The sequence below is a fragment of the Rhinatrema bivittatum genome, chromosome 5, assembly GCF_901001135.1.
Source record: "Rhinatrema bivittatum chromosome 5, aRhiBiv1.1, whole genome shotgun sequence".
Classification (NCBI taxonomy): domain Eukaryota; kingdom Metazoa; phylum Chordata; class Amphibia; order Gymnophiona; family Rhinatrematidae; genus Rhinatrema; species Rhinatrema bivittatum.
The window spans coordinates 90069505-90092032 of record NC_042619.1 but is presented as its reverse complement, the minus strand read 5'-3'; the positions used below and the strand labels follow the sequence as shown (position 1 = coordinate 90092032).

Here is a 22528-nt window from a genome sequence, read left to right as displayed (position 1 = left end):
CAGGGTTGCTTTCATGTAAGCAATGTTCACACAGGACAACAGGATGTCAGTCCTCATGAAACCAGTCCACCTCCCTGTGGAGTTGGTTTCACTGTTTTTTGTTTTAGATTCAACACTTTTTTATTGAGCATGAATACAATTACATCATGAACCAGGTTGCCTGGGGGGCCTGTACTCTTAAACCCCCCAGGTCACAAAGACAAACAGGAAGGTATGTAGCTCAGTTACAATTATCTCCCCCCTCATGGTACTCCCAAAACCCCCACCCATCCCAGCCCCCCATCCCCACCCCCCCCAAACCCCAAATAACAGGCATGAGAAATGATTGTCATAGAGGTTATCAAGGAGGTGGCCATCCAAACATTCCAGTCCTGCGCGGGCATCCAGCCGGGGGCGAGTCCCCCCTTAGTCGTTTAGGATCTGACTGCGAGTCCTGTGGGGGAGCGATTGGATATATACTGTCCAGATCCGCACGAATTGGCGGCGGCGGCGGAGGGGCGCCACACGGGACGCCAGGTTCTCCATTTGTAATAACTTATGGAAAGCGTTCCTCCATATCCAGTAGGTAGGGACCACCGTGCTCTTCCAATGCAGCAGGATCAGCTTTTTCCCCCACATAACAAACCTTCTGAATGAGGAGATGTGATTCCGCCCTCCTAACCACAGCAGGGCCCATACAACCAAATAAAAGGGCGGCATGCGAGAGGGGAACAGCGACACCCAGTAGCTTCTCCAGATAAGTTGTGGCAGTGGCCCCAAAGCATCGGATTCGGGGGCATCCCCAAAAGGCGTGTGACAAAGTACAAGAGTCAGTGAAACATTTGGCACATTGATTTGTCTCCCGTAAGTTAGCTCTACATAAAAGCAGGGGAGAGAGATACGCCTTCCTGTTTTTTGTTTTAATTGCTAAATACAGGATTGAAGGGACCCCGCATGGACGCATGGTATAATGTCATATGTGGGCAAGTCCAGTGAGGCACAGTTGAAGTTTTAGAAACTGTGACATACGTTTTCCATGCCAGGCTCCATCAGATGATATCACTCGTGTGAGGACTGACATCCTGCTTGTCCTCCGAGAACAACTGTTATAGGTAAACAATTCTGCTTTATTCACTGGTTATCTCTTTCCCTACTATCCTCCTCAAGCATTCCTGTGCAGGAGATTTGCACACCACTTGTCACAGCATGTCCTTAGTTTTTAGATATTAGAAATTCAAGTACCATGTTATACAGAAACCACCATCTCTATGTAATAACACTTACCCTTCTGAAATCCATATACAGTACACATGCATGTATATGTGTATGGGATATTTGGTGCATGTTTAAATTTCTAAGGGAGAAATTCACCAACAAATGCCAGGCAGTAACAATTTATTTTATTGATTTTCAAATCTTCATTTCTGCTCTTTAAAAAGAGGCTCTTTCTTACACTAATATACTGTACGCATTGAATGATGTAAATATCATTTAAATAAATTTCTGATCATAAAAAAAACTGTCAGTTAAAATCTGGATCAGGTCACATACAGGACTATCGCCAGGCTAACTGGCGCCCTGGGCTGTTCAGGGGTGAGGACCCTTCTGATGGTTGGGCTGTATGGGAGTGAGTATTCTGGAGCTTGTCTGGAAGAGTCCCTGCTCTTTCTCCTCATTTCCTGCTCCTTGCACACCTCTCTTCTTTTGTGCCATGGCCCAGTGCTTCACTGGCTGCTTCTGTTGTTACACCCTTGGTGCCTCTTCTCTTCCTCCTGGCAACAGCTGTCTCAGTTCACTGAAGAACGGTTCACTTAGACTAGTGATTTGGCAGCTTGTCTTCAACAGATACTGGGAATCGAGCAGCAACACTGGATGGAAGGTCCTCATTTCTACTCCAGTATGATAAAATCGTGTTTATATTAAAACTCTGTTTGTGAAAGCTTTGGGTTCAAATACATTGTTGATGCGCCCAATATATGCTAGGAGGATGCGAGTGAACAAATATAGTGGGTTTGCACTTTCCTTTCGCCATAGCTAATTTGTCATCTAATATTTGTATTTTCTTTTGTCTTTCAGACTGGCCAGTGACAATAAACACAATCTTCATGTTCCAAGAGCTAGAGCAAGGTACTCTTCCTCTGGGATATGAGAAGGGGTTTGTTGGCTCTACGGTGTCCTGGTAGTTGGAAGAAAACCCTGATGGTCACAGGGGTATAGAGGTGAGCTGTGCTACAACCACCCAGAGCATGATTTTTCTTGCTATCGTTTTATTTCATGGAACATTGTGTATGATTACAATTTTGCTTAAATGTGCTGTCTGCGTATATCTGTCATGCTGGTATTGCAGTTATAATTCTGTTTTTTGTGTGTGCATGCTGCATTTCAACTTCATTTATACTGCACACCTGTTGCTCACACTTCTCTCATTTGTGCCTGTGTCCATGCTTTGTCAAACTTTAGATCCTGTTTTTGGAGCAATTAGATAAGAACTAAAGAACAAAAAAAAATGCCTTATTGGGTTACATCAATGGCCCATCAAACTCACCATCCTATCTCTGACAATGACTAATCTGGGTCGCTGGAGGAGTAGCTAGTGAAGTGCTTCTCAACCCAGTCCTGGAGGCACACTTAGCCAGTCAGATTTTCAGAACATCCACAATGATGAATATATATGAGATAGATTTGCATGCACTGCTTCCAATATGCCCAAATCTATCTCATATATATTCATTGCGGATATTCTGAAAATCTAACTGGGTTAAGAAGCACTGGCCTAGTGGTTAGAGCAGCTCCTTGTAACCTTGGGCAAGACACTTTACCCTCCATTGCCTCAAGTACAAATCTTAGATTGTAAGCACTCTGGGGTTAGAGAAATATCTACAGTACCTGAATGTTATCCTCTTTGAAGTTGCTGAAAAGCTGAATATAAAGCAAATGAAATAAAAAAATAAATAAATAATGCAAGATATTTGAAATATCTCATGTTATTCCAGGCCTGGCACAGCACATATTTAAATGAACCCATTGGCAAATGCATGCTAATGAGCTCATTAGTAGCCCAATCGATGCAAATCGCTTTGAAATTTGCTACAACTCAGGAGTTATAGCTAATTTCTCGCAGGTGCTTCGGGACGTTGATGTTCGTCCCGATGCACCTGCAGCCTATACTAAAAGGGTCTACTCAGTCCCTCTCCCTGCCCCCCTCAGGGAAAAATACCATGTCTTAGTGAATGACCCTGTTTATTTGAAAGATTGAATAACATTCCTTATTTATTTGTTTCATGACTCTCATGATTTTATAGACATATTCCCTTTCAGTTGTCTCTTCTCCAAGTTGAAGAGTCCTAATCTGTTAAGCAAAGGAGCCATTCTATACCCTTTATCATTTTTCTTCTTTGTACATGAGATTAGTTGATGCACACTGCACACAGTATTCAAAGTGTACCATATGAAATGAATAGAATGTACAATGAGTATTGTTTGTATAATTGCTACATGTTGCCCTGTCCTTCAATATATATAGTCTGTCTCTTCTCTTATTTGGATTCTACTTTTGCTAATGTAATGAGAGTTTGTAGGTATATTTTTCATACTTGCTCTCTAGCTACAAAATCCATGGGTGTAATTTTGTACCTAATTTTAAAAGGGAAAGCATATGAATGCTTTCTCTTTAAAAATTGCCACTGCTAGCAAATACGTGCAGAGTTTTGCACCTATTTCTACAGGTAAAATTTATATGGAAAATAACATGCTTACAGGTGAATTTTCAAAGGAGTTATGCATGTAAATGTAACATACTGTCGTAGCAATTTTAAAAAGCCATTTACCTGCCTTAAGTGCACATAACACAGGTAAAACCTATTGACAAGTCAATGGCCTATATTGTAGCAATTTTCCAAAGCCCATTTCCACAAGTAAAGTACATTTTTTTATTTATTACTTATTTAAAACATTTTATATCCCACCACATCATATACAATAATCCAAGGCGAGTTACGGTATAACATACATATAAAAAAAATACAGTACAAATCAATCATTAAAAACAAATATGCTATACCCAGTTTTAAGCATGTAAAAGCTTTTGAAAATCAGGGTGATAGAGGATAACTTTAAAACAATTCTGTGCAGCTGTTCAGAGATCTACGATAGTATTTTATAACCTGCACATATCAGGTATGTGCATATTATAAAATACACACATCAACTCTGTAACATATGTGAGTATGTATGCATATATACAAATACATGCATTGCATTGAAAATGAGTATTTCAATGTGTCGAACGCTCGTACATTTCCTACCATTTTAAAAAATATGTGCATGTATGTTTTATGCACAAAAATAAAGTAGGACTTCCACGCATAAAACCTGATTTATGCGCCTAGGCTGGTATATTTTAAAACTTGCACGCATAGTTGAAATTAACAGTTTTTTGATTCCTTCACCAGTTCACCCAGTCCTTCTCCAGGTCATTGAGACCCTCCTAGTTCTTCAGCCTGAATTCCCCCAGTTCACTCAGACCTTCAACCCAGCTAATAGAACCCAATAAACAAGTCTGATTTCAGTTATGCAAGATAATTAGCAGGTGTAAAACTAAGTTGCCAAATGTATGCGCGTAAATCTCTTATAAAATAGCAACTTACGTGTGGAATTGTTAGCCCTGCTCTAGACCCCCTTCTCTTTGCACGTGTGCGAAACCTAAAGTATGCCAGCTCTTTCAATATTTATAAAATACCAATTATACTTGTACAGCCTATTTATGTGTATATATGCTAATTTTTACATGTGTAATTTTTTGAGCATTCACTCCTAACATTTGGAAATACAATATATGGGCCTCATATACAAAAGCTTTTCTCCCATTCTTTGTCTATGCTTAATAAATCAGGCCCAATATATGTGTGTTCTTTCCTGATTTTGTTCAAAATGTGCCAGGAAATGCCTCCCCTCAATCTGTCTACAAGTACATGTGCTTTGAAATCCTGCATGTACTTGTACCCAGATTGAGTGAGGGCAATTTTCAGACTGACAATATACCTGGTGAAATGGCTTTGAAAATTGCCTTTTGCATGCTCATTTTCAGCACTTTTCTTTGCTTTTGTTATGCTATGGCTTTTGTTCAGTCTAGGCTGCCTGATTCATCCATTCAATGGTTTCCACCAATCGATGCATACGTGCACTGGGGTATACCTTGGAGTGGAATTGAGGGCCTTGGAGTTGTATGTGCTGCCTGCAGTCTTGCCTTACATGTTCTGTGTTATGCTTTGTACTATGCCTGAAGTCTGTTAACAATGATTGCTTAATTGCTATTTCCCCTTCTAGCCCCATTGTGACATGTGATTCTGTGGAGGGAGGATCAACCAGAGCAGTCACCAGAAATGAAGAAGAATGAGGCCAATCTCCCTCTCAGAAGAGCAAAAGCAAAGACAAATTCATATTGAAAAGGCCTTATGGAGTAATGCATAAGTTATATAAAGAGAGATAGTGTTGAATTATTTTCTGATGTTTCAATGCAAAGTCTTGCAGTAGTTAGAAAGGAGCAGAACTTATTTCTTAGTTTATCAGTATGAAAGTCAGATACTGATAAGCCAATGGCTTATCAGAAAGATGCTTGTTAGGGTATAATTATTCAGACCTTTGAAATGATTTAGTGCTCAGAATCAGCAAGTTGAAAGCCTTATTTTTGTTAACACTGACATTATTTGTGTCTGTTTTCTTAAAAAAAATTTATGTTGCAGCTTATTTGGAACTGTTATCTTTTTCTGCATGCCAATGTGAGCAACCATCATAAATCTGCCTGTGCTGTGTCATTTTGCCCTTTTTACAGGGTATAAATTCACTGGCAAATAAGTCACTTTTAAAGTGTTTTTCAGCTATTATATTTTCACTTATCTCTTTCCCTTTTAAAAGCTGATTCACTAAGTAGTGTATGTGTTAATTTGCATTAGTGCATGCACTAATTAAGCCACTAATCCCTGAAAATTTAGTCTGGGTGAAAACATGTTAAATTGAGTGATTGTGGCTGCACTTAATTTTGTTTGTAAGAACATAAGAAATCGCCATACTGGGTCTGACCAAGGTCCATCAAGCCCAGCATCCTGTTTCCAACAGTGGCCAATCCAAGTCACAAGTACTTGGCAAGTATCCAAAACCTAAGTCTATCCCATGTTACTGATGCTAGCAATAGCACTGGCTATTTTCTAAGTCAACTTGATTAATAGCAGGTAATGGACTTCTCCTCCAAGAACTTATCCAAACCTTTTTTAAACCCAGCTACACTAACTGCACTAACCACATCCCCTGGCAACAAATTCCAGAGTTTAATTGTGCATTGAGTGAAAAACAATTTTCTCTGATTAGTTTTAAATGTGCTACATGCTAATTTTATAGAGTGCCCCCTAGTCCTTCTATTATCTGAAAGAGTAAATAACCAATTCACATTTACCCATTCCAGACCTCTCATGATTTTAAAGACCTCTATCATATCCCCCCTCAGCAGTCTCTTCTCCAAGCTGAACAGCCCTAACCTCTTCAGCCTTTCCTAATAGGGGAGAAGTTCCAACCCCTTTATCATTTTGGTCACCTTTCTCTATACCTTCTCCATAGCAACTATATCTTTTTTGAGATGCAGCGACCAGAATTGTACACAGTAAATTATTCAAATAGAGTGATAAATGAGCTTATTCCATTTCATCCTGTTATACCAGTCCAATGCAAATAGGTGGGTTGTGTCCTCCTACCAGCAGATGGAGGCAGTGCATAGAGAGTTTCTCCATGACATTATTAATATTTATAGGTGGTGCAGCACAGAAAAACTCCAATATTTTCTGCCTTCAGCAAATGGTAGGAGTCACTGTTGATGCAGCACTATTTCCAGGAGAGCTCTGACTTAGCTGAGGGCCAGGCTACTGGTACGCCCAGGAGAGTGAGCTCACTTTGAAAGCTTCCAGTCTCAGGGCCTTCTCCTGACTTAAAAAGAAAAAAGTCAGGAGTTTTTCTTCTGCTATAGTTGCTATGGAGAGGCTCCTCCAACTTGCCCCCACTTTTTCATTCCTCTTTATCTCCTGCCTGCTTTCCCCTTTCTGCCTGCCTGTTTAAGAAGTTGGAAAAAAAAAAAAAAAAAGAACTGTGGCAGTGTGAGCTGATTCTGAACAGCGATGCTGTGCAGGCCATTTAGCAAGAACTTCAGGGGAGTACTGGGATGACTTGCCTCTCACTGCGGGGATGACTTGCTTCTTTGTGGGACTTCTCAGAAAGTGCCTTGGCGCATGGACTGATAGGAGCCTTTGATGCAGAAAGGGGACAGAGGGGGAATTTGGGGATCCTCCAGTGCTTGCTCTAGTGGAAAAGTCTTACAGCAAGCTTGATTTGTCACTCTTCTATACAGGAGGAGCTTTCCCCGGAATTCTTTCACTTTCTGCATCAGACTTTCTGTCCTATATAGAGGTCTGATGCAAAGTGAAAGTACTCATGTAAGCTTTCTTCTAGTCACGTTGGTGGTTCAGTTTCCCACAAGATGTAGTGGATCTGCCTTCCCCTGTATTCAACATCCCTCTGGGAGAACCTGATTATCAAGCAGGCTCTGTTAGGCCTCAACAGAGGAAAGAGAGATTTCATCGGATAGGGGAAATGATGTAGTAATTCTTCTCTTTTGCGGGGAAGAAATGGCATCCTTGACTTGACCAGGTGGTATCTTGCTTCCGGATTGTGGAGCCTATTATTAAAGGGGTCCAAAAGTCATCTAGGGCTTTTCCTCTTCATTCTGAATTTGAGAAGATGGTATTAGTGGACTGGGAGGCCCATGAGAGTAGATTTAAGGGATGAAGAACCTCCTCAAGTTATAACTTCTTTCTCATGATGTGGTGCAGCAGCTTTTTCAGATGCCTCAGGTGAAAACGCTGGTTATGGCAGTCACCAGAAAGATTGCAATCTCGGTCAAGGGTTGCACCATTTTCTCGCCAGGGTTATAGAGCGTCCTTTAAAATGTCTTTTCTGACTCTGTTCTAATGGTCCAAATCTCAATTTATAGCAGTATGGTAGTACGCACACGTTTGCTCTAGATTCAGCAGCTCCCTGAGAGCGAAAAGTTGGCTAGAATGGAGTCTGCAGCAGATGCCCTCTATGATCTCCTTTGCACCTCCTCCAGAGCTGTAGCTTCCTCTGTGATGGCCATTAGCAGATTCCTGGTTGAAATCTTGCCTCAGAAATTTCCCCTTTAAGGGTATGCTTCTCTTTGGAAAACATCTGGAACAACTTGTTTAGAACCTGGGGGATCCAAGATCTCAGAAGCTTCCTGAAGATAAGCCTCAGAATTTCTTCAGGTCCAAAGGAGTCAAGGACAATTTTGGGAATCAAGGAGATATAGGCCAGTTAGGTAGTCCTCCTCCTATTCCTTTTGGGGTTTTCAAGCTTCTAAATTAAAGAGTCAGTCCTTTCATACCTTCAGGAAACCTCAGGAAACCTAGGTCTGAGTCTACTCTTTCCTCAAGAGCCAGTCACTCTTCTCAGTGAGGCTTGGCAGGTTCACTCTGGTAGGGGGCCGCTTGCAGTGCTTTTACCAGGAATGGACCTAAATAACCTCAGATATAGAGATAGTTTGCTGCGGTTATGCTCTTAAATTGTGTGCACCCATTCCCAACACCTTTATGGTTTTCCCCTGTACCTCAGTCATCAAGCAAAGGGCAGCGTATGAGACTTTTTTCTGACTTCAGCAATTGCAGGCAGTGTTTCTGGTTCCCTTGGAGGAGAGGGGTCTCAGCAGGTATTCCATTTATTTTGTGTTTCCCAAAAAAGACAGGTCTTACAGGCCTATCCTTGATCTCAAGAAAGTCAACAGCAATTTCAACATCTATCATTTCTGAATTGAAACCCTTAATTCCGTGCTGATGGCGATGAGGCAATGCAAATTCCTTTCTTTATTGGACCTGTTGGAAATGTATTTTCATATTCCTATTAGACAGGACAATCAGAAGTATCTCCATTTTTATATACTGCAGGAACGCTTTCAGTTCAGGGCACTTCCCTTTGGTTTGGCAACAGCTCTGAGATCTTCCTAAAGTAATGATGGGGGCGGCGATGGCCTCTTCATGGTGAGAGGGGGAGTTGCCTTATCCCTATCTGGACAATTGGTAGATCAGAACAAAGTCTTTTTAGGAAGGGGTTCAGGCACGAACTAGTTTTAGAAAACTCAGATTGGGCAATCAATTTCACAAAGAGCAATCTCTCCCCTTCATAATCCCTAGAGTTCTTGGAGTTGCACTTGAACACTGAGTTAGGGTGTGTCTTTTTGACCTTAGGGAAGTTGAACAAGGTACAGCGGCAAACGCAGAGGTTCAATGCGTTACCAAATCCGAAGTTTGGAGATTATTTTCAATTGCTTGGATCCATGGCAGCTGCTGGATCTGATTCCTTGGGCTAGGGCTAATATGAGACCTCTGCAGTCTGCTCTCCTATTTCATTGATCACTTCCAGGTTTACATTATGCACCTCCCTTTCCTAATAAGGGACAGTCTTCACAGTTGCAAGTTTATTGACCCCTTCTTGGATTCTAGTCACAATGGATATAAGCCTTTCTGGTTGCAGATCGAGCTTCCTCTGCCTCTATTAAATACCCTTGGGCTCCTGATGGAGGGGTTCATTATTATGGAGGATCCTGCTCCATTTTATCTTATACAACCTATGGCTTGGCTCTTGAAAGTCAAAGTTAAGGAAGAAAGGCTATTCTCCTTTGATTATTTTCACCTTTCTTTAAGTGGGTCTGGAGAAGAATGTGTACCTAAATTATCTGACGATGCAGGTTGTGAATATTTCCTGTTACAGGGCAAAATTCAGGCTGTTTCAGTTGTGACCTGTTTGGTTGTAGTCTGATTCATGTGGGGTGTTAAAAGATTGTGACCTCCTTTCCGACCTTTGGTTTCTCAGTCGGACCTTAATTTAGTGTTACATGCTTTGGTCTCTTCTCCTTTCGAGCCACTAAAGCGGATCTCTTTGAAGGATCTTTTCGTGAAGAATGTGTTTTTGGTGACCATTTGCTCTGCTCATTGTGGGGTAGATTTTATAAATTTACGCGCGCGCGTACTTTTGTTCATGCACCAGGCACGAAAAAAAGTATGCTGGATTTTATAAGATTCGCGCATAGCCGCACATATCTTATAAAATCCGGGGTCGGCGCGCGCAAGGGGGTGCACATTTGTGCAACCTGCGTGAGCCGAGCCCGGCACACGCTGCTTGTTCCCTCCAAGGCCGCTCTGAAATCGGAGCGGCCTCAGAGGGAACTTTCCTTCCGCCTCCCCTCACCTTCCCCTCCCTTCCCCTACCTAACCCACCCCCCCAGCCTATCTAAACCCCCCCACCTTTGTTGGCAGATTTACGCCTGCCAGCAGGCTGCTGGCGCGCCATCACCCGACCCGGGGGCTGGTCCGGAGGCCTCAACCACGCCCCCGGGCCGGTGCCACACCCCCGGTCCCGCTCCGAACTGCCCCCTGACTCCCAGGCACGCCCAGGACACGCCCCCCTCCCGCCCCTTTTATGAAGCCCCGGGACTTACGCGCACCGGCGGCCTATGCAAAATAGGCGCGCGAGTGCCCTGTGCGCGTAAATCTGGCCGGATTTACGCGCGCAGGGCTTTTAAAATCCGGCCCTGTGTCTCAGATATTCAGGCTTTGTCTTGCAGGGACATTATTGATTCTACTTTGGTGTCTATTTGACCCATTCCTTCTTTTTTTGTTGAAGCTGTTTTCATCATTTCACATGAATCAGTCTATCACTTTAAAAGGCTTTTCTAGGGATGAGTGCCAGGTCTCATTAGATACTTGGAAGTGACTAATTCTTCCATAAATATCAGAAACCGTTGTGTTGTTTAGAGATCTGTGCAAAGATGAGGCATCCGTCCTCTAAGGCAACCTTAGCCCATTGGATTAGAGATGCTATTTCTTTGGCTTATCTGCTTAGGGGCCAGCAGGCCCCAGAGTTTATTTGTTCCTATTCTGCTAGAGCACAGTCTTTGTCTTGGGCACAGGACATTTGCAAGATGGCTATTTGGTCCTCCTCACATTCTTTTACAAAACATTATCGTCTGGATGTGTTAGCTAAGGGGGATGTGACTTTTGAGGCTGGTCTTCTCAAAGTGACCCTTACTTCCTCCCTTCCTCGGCCCTTACTTCCTCCCTCCCTCAATTGTGGGTCTTCGGTACTTTCTACCTGCTTGGACTGGACTGGACTGATGTAGCTGGATAAAATGGAAGGAGAAGTTTTCTTACCTGTTAATTTTCTTTCCATGATTCCCGCCTCAACAGTCCAAAACCCATGCAGGAAATTGGTCCTTATGCTACTGAGGCTGTTTGTTCATGGCTATTCCACTTTTTTTTTTAAACTTTGCTTATTATGTTTTTAATACTTTGAACCTTAACCCCTTAGGTTCAGAACCTTTGCCAGTTGCTCTGTATTTCTATGCCTTTCTATGCGTTCACACGGCCCATACCTTATTATTCCCTGTTTAATGTATTTCCAAGCTTTTGTTATAATGTAAACCGATGTGATGTACACACTAACACCGGTATATAAAAAACTTTAAATAAATAAAATAAATACATAAAGTAACAGTCCAGCATACAACGTATGTGCATCAATATTCAGCACACAAGTGCAAGCAATCCTTAACAGAATAAAACCCCTTCAACAGCCTTTCCCCCAGTCCCCCCACCCCCAGTTCCTTCCACCTCAAAATCAGTGCATATCCTACAGTCATTGTACCACAAAACACAGAGATCATATGAGAGATACAATATACATCTAAATCTACATAGTATATAAAGGAACAAGCTTCTATATCGATTGGTCCTTAGAAATCTGCACACTGGATCCCATAACTTGTTCACCCGTTCATAAGCACCTCTAACTTCCCATCAACATTTCCAATTCCATCATGGTCCCCAAGGGTTTATACCAATCTTGAATCAAAGGAGCTTGACTGCTCCTCTAATTGGTCAAAATAACCCTTCTACCTACCAAGCAAAGTTTCATAATAGGAGTCCAAGTTCTGTCCCCTTCAACTATATCCAGGACAAATAAAAACAAATATAGTCATGGATCCTCTGGAATTTGAACTGAAATAATTACTGTTATGACTTGCAGGATCTCTGACCAAAAGGAGGTGAGCACCAGACACGTGTATAATACATGAAAGAGATGCCCGATTGTCCCACATTTTCTCCAACAGAGTTCAGAAATTGTCTTATTATTGGCATGCATTCTAACCGGGGTTAGGTAAGCCCTCTGAAGGATTCAATATTGTTGTTCCATTATATTAGCTGAGATAGCAGGAGTGTGGAGATGTTCTACTACCTCCACCCAATCTTCCTCACAACAGGTAACTCCCAGCTACTTTTCCCAAGCTTTAAAAACAAGTAGCTTCAGACCCTCCGATCGCCTCCTAAAAGCCTGATAAATTCAACTTACTTTGCCCCTAGGGGAACTCACTAGACTCTACCTGAGGAGCAGATTTTAAAATCCTTGACCTATTTTCCCTATTTAGGGTAAAGGCTCTTAGCTGAATAAAATCTATATATAGGAAAATCAGGCAAGTTAAATTTCTCTCTAAAATCATCCCAAGAAATAAAAGCACCATTCACAAAAAGCTCCACTAAGGTCCATAATGAAGACTGCACTATGATATCATTCACCTTCGGGGATCAAAGGCTAGCTAATTTGGAACAGGATAAGATGGGAGTATATCCTGACAAAAGTTCATATCCCTATTTAGAGCAAAATGTTCACCATTTCTTGGCCGCTATGGATAATCCAAAAGATGATCATTCACCACCTAGATGCCAAGGAACAGCCATGTGCTGGGTCCCACCTGGACCCAACTCAAACTCCAACCAATGCTGTGTGGAGCATGGGGTACAGCTTTGCCCCACGTAACTAAATAACACAGCTAAATAGTAATCCCAAAAATTAGGCAAACCTACTCTTATATCCAATTTTGACAACTGGAGTGTTCTAAACTTAATATGCCAAATAAATCCCCTAACTATTCTAGCTAAAGTCTGAAAAAAGACTGGTGGAAGAGAAATAGGAACCATGTTAAACAAATACAAAAGTTGAGGGAGCCAAATCATACACACTGCATTCATTTGGGCTAACCAAGAAACTGCTATTCCCAGATTCTGTCATTGCAGGGGTGTTCACCTCCAGAAAGGCTTGCTGTGCATAGGAATGCTTTGTCTAAAGTTGTCCTTTGACTTATTCCATTATATCTTGCTTGATTTTTCTCCTTTATTGAAAGCTGTAGAACAACACAATGCTTTATTTCTGATGAGACATTTCTTAAATAAACCACACAGGCGACCTTATTCTCTAGGATGGTAACTTTCAAAGCAGCAAGCAGGCACACATTCATTGGCACACATGTTATAAAATAGCCTGACTGCGCACAATTTTAAGTGGATGTGTGCCTGTGCATGCAAATGCCGCTTCTACTGCATAAGTGGGGGGATTTTAAAAGGCACATGCGCCGACGGCATTGCCCATTTTCCCAGTTCATCCAGTTAAGGGATAAGCCTTGCAAATTCCTCTAGTTTAATAGCCTTCCTTCCCCCCATTAGCTCTGACCTTTAAAACCCTGCTGATCTGCCTAGATCTTTTTGTTTTATAACTTATACATCATCCATAGCAGAAGTAAAGTTACACGGCAGGGCACTCCAGCGCGCGCAAGTATTTAGGTGCAAATTTTAGCAATACCAGTATGCCCAAGCCCCTTTTAAATAAAATTTCTGTTGTGCACGCAGTATCCAGTAGGGATGTGAATCGTATTTCAGACGATTGAAAATATCGTACGATATTTTCAAAATTGTCAGAAATCGGGGGCTCCCCGAAACCGATAGGAAAACCCCACGATATTGTTCATGGGGTTCTCTTATCATTTTGGGGGAGGGCAGGAAAAACGGCATACAAAAATAATCCCTAAACCCACCCCGACCCTTTGAAACTAATCCCTTAGCTTCCCCCACCCTCCCGACCCCCCCAAAAACTTTTCACAGGTACCTGGTGGTCCAGTGGGGGTCCCGGGAGCGATCTCCCGCTCTCGGGCCGTCAGCTGCCACTAATCAAAATGGCGCCGATGGCCCTTTGCCCTTACCATGTGACAGGGTATCTGTGCCATTGGCCGGCCCCTGTCACATAGCGGGAGCACTGGATGGCCGGCGCCATCTTTAAAAATGGTGTGGGCCATCCAGTGCTCCTACCATGTGACAGGGGCCGGCCAATGGCACGGATACCCTGTCACATGATAAGGGCAAAGGGCCATCGGCGCCATTTTTATTAGTGGCAGCCGACGGCCCGAGAGCGGGAGATCGCTCCCGGGACCCCCACTGGACCACCAGGTACCTGTAAAAAGGTTTTGGGGGGGTGGGGGAAGCTAAGGGATTAGTTTTAAAAGGTCGAGGTGGGTTTTTTGTTTATTGGCTCGGGTGCAGCCGATAAAAAAAAAAACCCGATCGGGCCGGACGAAACAAAAATCACGATGTGAATCGGAACCAGAATCAGAACCAATTCCGGTTCCGATTCACATCTCTAGTATCCAGGTGGCTTTTAAAATCCACTTGGCGCACGCCAACTTAACATTCGCACATCTCCTAATCAATGCATGCGTTGGGCTTTTAAAATTCACCTTTAAGTTCTTATTTTCAGTAATATAGTTGCTGCATTCAGTCTTGTTTGATGTATTATTGTTTCTATATGCTTGCAGCTACATTTTTTATTTGTTTTGTAGATGAGTACCAATAAGGAAAAGTCTGTTAGTCAATAGACCTTTGATGCAATAAAGCTTTCTTATACTTTAGAATTTCTGTACAGAGTTCTGTATTTTAGCATCTTACTGTTCAAATGTTGTGCAGGATTTGCTATAATTAAAGAAAGAAAATGAAGCAAAAATTTAAACATCTGCAGAATAAATCAGATCTCTTGCTTCATTTTGGGTCACTGTTGCATTATTTTTTAAAATTTCTATCTGATTGCATACTAACAGTTATAGCCTTTCTTTCCCTTTTGGAAAGTAGATCTATAGGCTCCAGAATGCCTGAAAAGGAAAATGTTATAAAGCATTTTATTTAGATTCAAAATATATTAATAATTTATCTTTTTAAAATAAGAATTATATTTTAGAAATTATGTGGAAGGAATTATAAGATTGCATAGGTGACCTGGGCTCCACTGGTAATTTTATTCTTAAAAACAAAAAACCACTGCAAAGGACAAATGTGATCGATTTACTGACCCTTTACAAAGTATTGAAAGATGCTCTAAATCTATAAAAAAAAATATAGATTTAAGGTTGCTTTGGGGGTTACAAGATTAGACCCTTAGACCATGAATTGCACAGCTTTCCTTAAGAACAGTAAATTTAGCTTAGATCAACATTGTCCAGTCTTAAAAATAATTATCAGTACTATTTACAATTGCATTTAAGCACCCATAGCTAAAAGTTCATCAAGAATTGTATCAGATCCCATGGCAAACGAAATGCTCAGGCTCCTAAAAATTGTCAAAAACATTCAGTTTTTTCCCATTGTTATGGGCCCCTTACTATTTTCTTTCCTTGGGTAAATTATTGTGGTTATCTCCTGCCTCTGCAATCTTGCTTACCTGTGGCAAGAGCAATACAGTTCTTATTTAGAAGATCAACATCTGCCACTTGCTGTAAAAATATACATTTACAGTGCCCTAGCCCTTTAGTTAATGAAGTAACTAGTGTCTTAGAAAATGCCAGGGACTCAGACATACCTCAGTGTGATCAAGCCTCAAGACACATCATTGAGGAGTAGCTGAGATGTGCAAGAGATGCTGATGCTTGATAGAGCTCAAACTGGAGCCTCAGGCTAACCTTGCAGGAACACTTTTTAAAAATAGGAAGGAGGAAAATAATTTTGTATCCCTCCCCTCCGTTTTTTCTTCTTTGCAATTTTAAGTTTGTAGGAAATAGAGGGGGCACCACTGTTCTAATTTTATTCATCACATGAGTTTGTAATTGATTTCCAATGAATTTAAAAAGGCAAAATTAATCTTACTGTTTTTGCATTGCATGTAGAATGATTTTGAAAGGAAGAGGTGAAAGTTGTACTTTTGAGAGCTATGCTGTTTTTCCAATTTGTAGATAGTGCATTCAAAATTTTTTTCTCACAACTGAATTGGTTTTCAAACTTAGGGCATCATTTACCAATATCGCATTGGTAACGCATTAAGGGGCGTGTCCCATGCAAATGATGCTTTTTTCGTGCAGTGGGGAAACATCGCGTGCGGCGATGTTTTCGCGATTTGCGCAAATGTGTTCGCAAATCGCGAAATAGCTTCGTGGTGCACGATAAAACCAACCAAAGAATCATCGCACTGCACGAAAGTGTCCGCTCTTAGGTGCTGCAAGCAACATGTTGTATGATTCTTTTTAGGTCCCGGAATTTGGGGAGAGAGAGAGAGAGCGAGAGAGAGAGCGAGAGAGAGAGCCTTGCTATAGATCCTACTCCCTAGACAGGTATTTGTATCCCCTTGGTAGGCCCACCTAGTAACTCGAGGTGGGGATTAGTTATGAGCGTAGGGGGTTGGGGGCCACTTTCACATTCAACATGAGACGTACGAACAGAACAGTGGTCTCTTGTGAAGATTTGATGACCTTCGGAGTGGGGAAACTCACTCCAAGATGAGATTTGGACAATGTTCTCTCAACCTAGCTTGTTGTTGCCCAGGTAGAGTGTCCATCAAGCTAGGTTGAGAGAACGTTGCCCAAATCTCTTCTTGGAGTGAGTTTCCTCACTCCGAAGGTCATCAAATCTTCACAAGAGACCACTGTTCTGTTCGCGGCCTCATTTACCAATGCGATATTGGTAAATGAGGCCCATAATCTTAAAAGACACGTTGAATGCATATTTGGATGCAGGGCAGAGGGATAAACTTGATACCTATAATGTAACCCTGGGCATGTCTAATACAGCAGAGTCTATTGGAAAATCCTATATCTGTCCTTGGTCAATAATCATTATGATTAATCAAGATACCCTACCTGAAGGACTTGCATTTGTAGCTACTATGACAAGCTCCTTTGGAAAGTTTTTATATAAATTCACAGATTTATGTATAATTCTCATGCAATTTTATTTTACTTTCTGTTAGGATAATGTGATTTTTGAGAGATTGTCTGAAAGCTCACAGTACATGGAGGAAACGTTAATCCATCTTGAACTATTTGCCTCTGAAGGTATGTGGGTGACTGTAATTGTATACTGTGTTCACAAGCTGTGTAAAATAAACAGCACTATGTACTACACATAAAGAATAGAGATGTGTATCGTTTTTCGCCCAAAGTAGGAAATTGAACGAAATTTCCTACTTCGTTGCTGTTTCGTTGTCCCCGAAACCCGAAATGAATTTTCCCCGAATTTCGGGGAAAATTCGGTTTTCGGGTTTGCCTGGGGAGAGGGGCACAAATTTTTTTTTAAATAAAAAACCACCCCAAACATTTAAATTAGCTATAATACACCCCCCCCCCGATCCCGATCCCTCCCTAAGACTTACGAAGATCCCTGGTGGTCCAGCGGGGTCCCGGCTTCCATTTGCCCTCCGTGCCCGGTGTAGTGCAAGCCCTGCACCTCAAAATGGTGCCGAATAGCCCTAACTACCATGTCACAGGGCTTTCGGCGCTATTGGTCAGCTTGTGCTCCTGTCACATGATAGGAGCACAAGATGGCGCCGATGGCCATGTGACAGGGGCTGACCAATAGCGCCGAAAGCCCCTGTGACATGGTAGTTCAGGCTATTCGGCACCATTTTGAGGCGCAGGGCTTGCACTACACCGGGCACGGAGGGCAAATGGAAGCCGGGGACCGCGCTGGACCACCAGGGATGTACTACTTAGTAAGTCTTGGGGAGGGATCGGGATGGGGGGGGGGTAGTTTGTATTTAGAAAACAAATTTTAAATGTTTGGGGTGGGGTTTTTTTAAGCTTTTTTTGCCGTTTCGTTTTTCGGCCCGGTTTCGGGTTTCCTCGTTTCGTTTTTTAAAAAAACAAAACGAGAAAACCCGAAATTTACCACGAGGTATCCGAGTCAAAAAACGACCCGGCAGAAAAAAACGAAGCACATCTCTAATAAAGAAGGGGAATTTGAACTCTTATTTTTTTTATTTTTGAAATTTGATTTTCTGCCCTTTGCTTTGGACATCAAAGCGGGTTACAATGAAAACCTTCAAACATATTCTCTGTACTTGATTTTTAGAACTGTTTTGTAGCTCTTCAAAGCTTATCTAGAAAGAATATATTTAGGGTTTATATAATATCTGAAATTAAAAGATACCCCACAGTAACAATTTATTGAGGGAATGTTCATGTTTTTACTTTATTATGTTTGTACTTTGTCTTTTAATGTTTATGTATTATATTGCTTGCCTAGTCTGACTGTTGTTGCGATAAGTGGGGTTCTAAGCAATTTTAAATAAATAAATAGAAACATGATGGCAGAAAAAGACCTTATGGCCCAACTAGTCTGCCCATCTGTCCAATTAATTTAGCATTACAATTCCCATCACTTCCTTAGAGACCCCCTTTATTGATCCCATGCTTTCTTGAATTCAGATACTATTTTATGTCTCCACCACCTTCACTGGGAGGCTGTTCCATGCATCCACCACCCTCTCTGTAAAGAAATATTTCCTAATATTACTCCTGAGTCTACCCCCCTTTCAATCTCATCACATTGAAAGAGGATCACCTCTGATGCATGGAAACCTTTAAGATATTTGAATGTCTCTGTTTGGGTAATTGCCAGGTTCTTGTGGCCTGGTTTTGGCCTCTGTTGGAAACAGGATGCTGGGCTTGATGGGCCTTGGTCTAACCCAGCATGGCAATTTCTTATGTTCTTATGTTCTTATCTTCCGTATCTCGCCTTTCCTCCAGACTGTACATGTTTAGATCTTTAAGTCTATCTCCATATGTTTTAGAACAAAGACCATGGACCATTTTAGTAGCCACTGTCCTGTTTATATCCTTTTGGAGGTGGGGTCTCCAGAATTGTATGCAGTATTCCAAGTGAGGTCTCACCATGGACCTATACAGGGGCAATATCGCTTCCCATTTTTCTGCTGATCATTCCTCTCCCTATGCAGCCAACCATCTTTCTGTTTGGCCACCTTAAGATCATCAGGTACAATTACCCCCAGATCCTGCTCTTCCTTTGAAATTAGAAGAATTTCACCTCTAATTCTGTACCTTTCCCGTGGGTTTTCACATCCAAAAAGATTAATTTTAAAAGAGATGTGCACCCCAAAATCAGGAGATGGGTGCACATCTAGCAAATGCAAGTGTCTACCTGATTTTATAAAGTGGGGGGATACGCGTGCATGTGCCAATGCGTGCACATCTCACATTAGAGAAAATAGGGGCATGGCCATGAGATGTGTGCGCATGTACTTACGCACTGGGGTGTGCACCCAGGTCCAGTGCTGCATAAGTTTACTACTTCTACGGAGGAGATGTAAGTTAAAAAAAAAAATGCAGACATCCCTAAGGGGTTTGAGGAGTCTGGGTAACTGGGAGGAGTGCAGGCTAAAGAACCAATGGGGTTTGGAGGACCCAGCTCTAGACTGGATGAACTAGTGAAACTGGTCATGGCGTGGATGTGTCATGTGCTCAAACATGACTTTACGCAGCTATGCGCACCCACTTGCAAATTAGGCACACGCATACATGCACCTAGGCTATTTTATAATATACATGCACACGTGTGCATGTGTGCTTATGCACTCATTTGAAAGTTACCATCCCTATGCATTACTCTGCATTTTGTAGCATTAAATCTTAGCTGCCAGATCTTAGACCACTCCTTGAGCTTCGCTAGATCCCTCCTCATGTTTTCCACACCTTCCTGGCTGTCCATCCTGTTCCAGATTTTGATATCATCGGCAAAAAGACAAATCTTTCCCAACTATCCTTCCGTTATATCGCGCACAGAAATGCTGAAAAGAATCAGTCCAAGGACAGATCCCTGAGGCACACTGCTAGTAACACTCCTCTCCTCAGAGAAAACTCCATTATTACTACCCTTTGTCACCGCTCACTCAGCCAGTCACTCTAGGATCCATTCTAAGGGCGTTTAATTTATTTATAAGTCCTCTGTGCGGAACCATATCAAAGACCTTGATGAAATCTCTGGTCACCCAATCAAAGAAATTGATCAGATTCATCTGAGAAGATTTACCTCTGGTAAAACCATGCTGCCCTGGATGTTGTAATTGTTTGGATTCCAAAATTTGCACAGTCCTCTGTTTTAGCAGCGATTCCATTCATTTACTCACCATAGAGGTCAGACTAACTGTTCTGCAGTTTCCAGCCTCCTCCTCTGTACCCATAATACGCCATGCCACTAACCTAGGAATAATTATTAACTCAGATCTTTCCATGAAACAACAAATTTCTTCACTTACCAAAAAATCCTTCTATAAACTACAACTTTTAAAACATCTTCGACCATTACTTTTCTACCGTGATTACAGAACCATTCTCCAATCCCTAGTCTTCTCTGGACTAGACTATTGTAACGCACTATACCTAGGACTACCAGATTCCTCATTACACCCCCTTCAACTGATTCAAAATAGTGCAGCCTGAATATTAACCAGGACCCCCTTACACAACCATATCACTCCAATTCTTCAATCACTACATTGGCTCCCAGTAAAGTTTAGGATACAATTTAAAATTCTGTCTATTATTCATGGCCTGATTCATAACCCAACCTCCACCTGGCTTTGTTCTTTACTGCGGATTTACAAACCTACCCGTCATCTACGTTCACTTACCCAAAATCTCCTAGATATCCCATCTCCTAAACAAGCGAGGCTAGATGTCACCCGAAAACGAGCTTTCTCGGTAGCCGGACCCATTTTGTGGAACTCCCTCCCCAACCCTCTTCGTTCAATTTCAAATTCTTCTCATTTCAAAAAATCACTCAAAACCCACCTGTTACAACTAGCATTTAAAGCATTTACTCAAGACCAAACATAAAGTCTCTTTCCACCCTCCCTTCCTCCACCCTCCCTTTTTTCTCCCTCCGCCCTCCCTTTCTTCCCTATTTTCCCTTATTTTTCTTCCCTTCCCTTATTTTTACTTTTTGTACCTTTCCTCTCTTCCCCCCCCCCCCCGTCCCATTACAATAGCAGGTCCACGGCAACAATTATTTTTTATTTACTTTAGTAAATATTTGATTTATTTCTAGCTAGAATTGTGCTCCAGCTATTAATTAATTTTATGTATTTTTTAACTTTGTTTATTTCTTATTGTTTTGTTATGATTTTTATTTCTATTTTTCTATTTTTTATTTTTTATTCTATGTAAACCACTTTGACAAAACCGATTTTATAAAGTGGTATATAAATACTCTTAAATAAAATAAATAAATAAATAGGAACCACATACACCCTTTCCCAGTCCTCAATGACCACTCCTGACTCTAAAGTAGTATTGAAATGGTTAGCCAGCAGAGCTGCCAGGACATCTCTAAGTTCCCTTAAGGGTGAGTTTCAAAAGTCTGGTGTGCGCCCAAACTGGGAGATATGCACACAAGTCAGACCGCTGTGTGCCTAGCGGATTTTAAAAGCCACCTGCATATGTGTGTACTTGCTACTATACGCACAAATGAAGAGTTCCAAAAAAGGGTCAGGGTGTGAGAGCGTGGTCTGGGCGGGCATGGACATTCCTGGAATTTACCTTGAAATTTGCATGTACCTTTACTTCTGCTATGGATGCAATGTAAGTAGTAAAACAAAAAGATATAGGCAGATCAGCAGGGTTTTAAAGGTAGGGTTAACAAAGGATAAGGGAGGCTATTAAACTAGGAGGATTTGGAAGTCCTATTCCTTACCTGGGCAAACTGGGAACGAACTGGGAAAACTGGTAATGGCGTCAGTTTGTGTCTATTAAAATCCCCCCACTTACATGGTAGAAGCAGCTTTTGCATGCATAAGCATGTGTCCACTTAAAATTGCACACAGTCAGACTACTTTATAACATATGCACATATACGCATGTATGTTATAAAATGACTGCGTCCCTGGGCATGGGCCGATGAACGCATGCACACGTGCGCCACATGCCTGTTTAAAAGTTACCGTCTTTGTACCCTTGGATGTATAAGAACATAAGAAATTGCCATACTGGGTCAGACCAACAGTGGCCAATCCAGGCTACAAGTACCTGGCAAGTACCCAAAAACTAAGTATATCCCACACTACTGATGCTAGTAATAGCAGTGGCTATTTTCTAAGTCAACTTGATTAATAGCAGGTAATGAACTTATCCAAACCTTTTTTGAACCCAGCTACACTAACTGCACTAACCACATCCTCTGGCAACAAATTCCAGAGTTTAATTGTGCGTTGAGTGAAAAAGAATTTTCTCTGATTTGTTTTAAATGTGCTACATTCTAACTTCATGGAGTGCCCCCTAGTCCTTCTATTGTCCAAAAGAGTAAATAACTGATTCACATTTACCCATTCTAGACCTCTCATC

General features: G+C 41.7%; 1 protein-coding gene across 1 annotated transcript in view; it reads left to right on the top strand.

Annotated features, from left to right (window-relative positions):
• The window catches only part of ATP8A2 (ATPase phospholipid transporting 8A2), a 1219142-nt gene that overhangs the window by 320964 nt on the left and 875650 nt on the right, over positions 1–22528 (top strand). The window contains exon 21 of the mRNA XM_029602569.1: positions 17143–17227. Coding sequence (XP_029458429.1) covers positions 17143–17227 — 85 coding nt within the window. The remainder of the gene's footprint in view (positions 1–17142; positions 17228–22528) is intronic.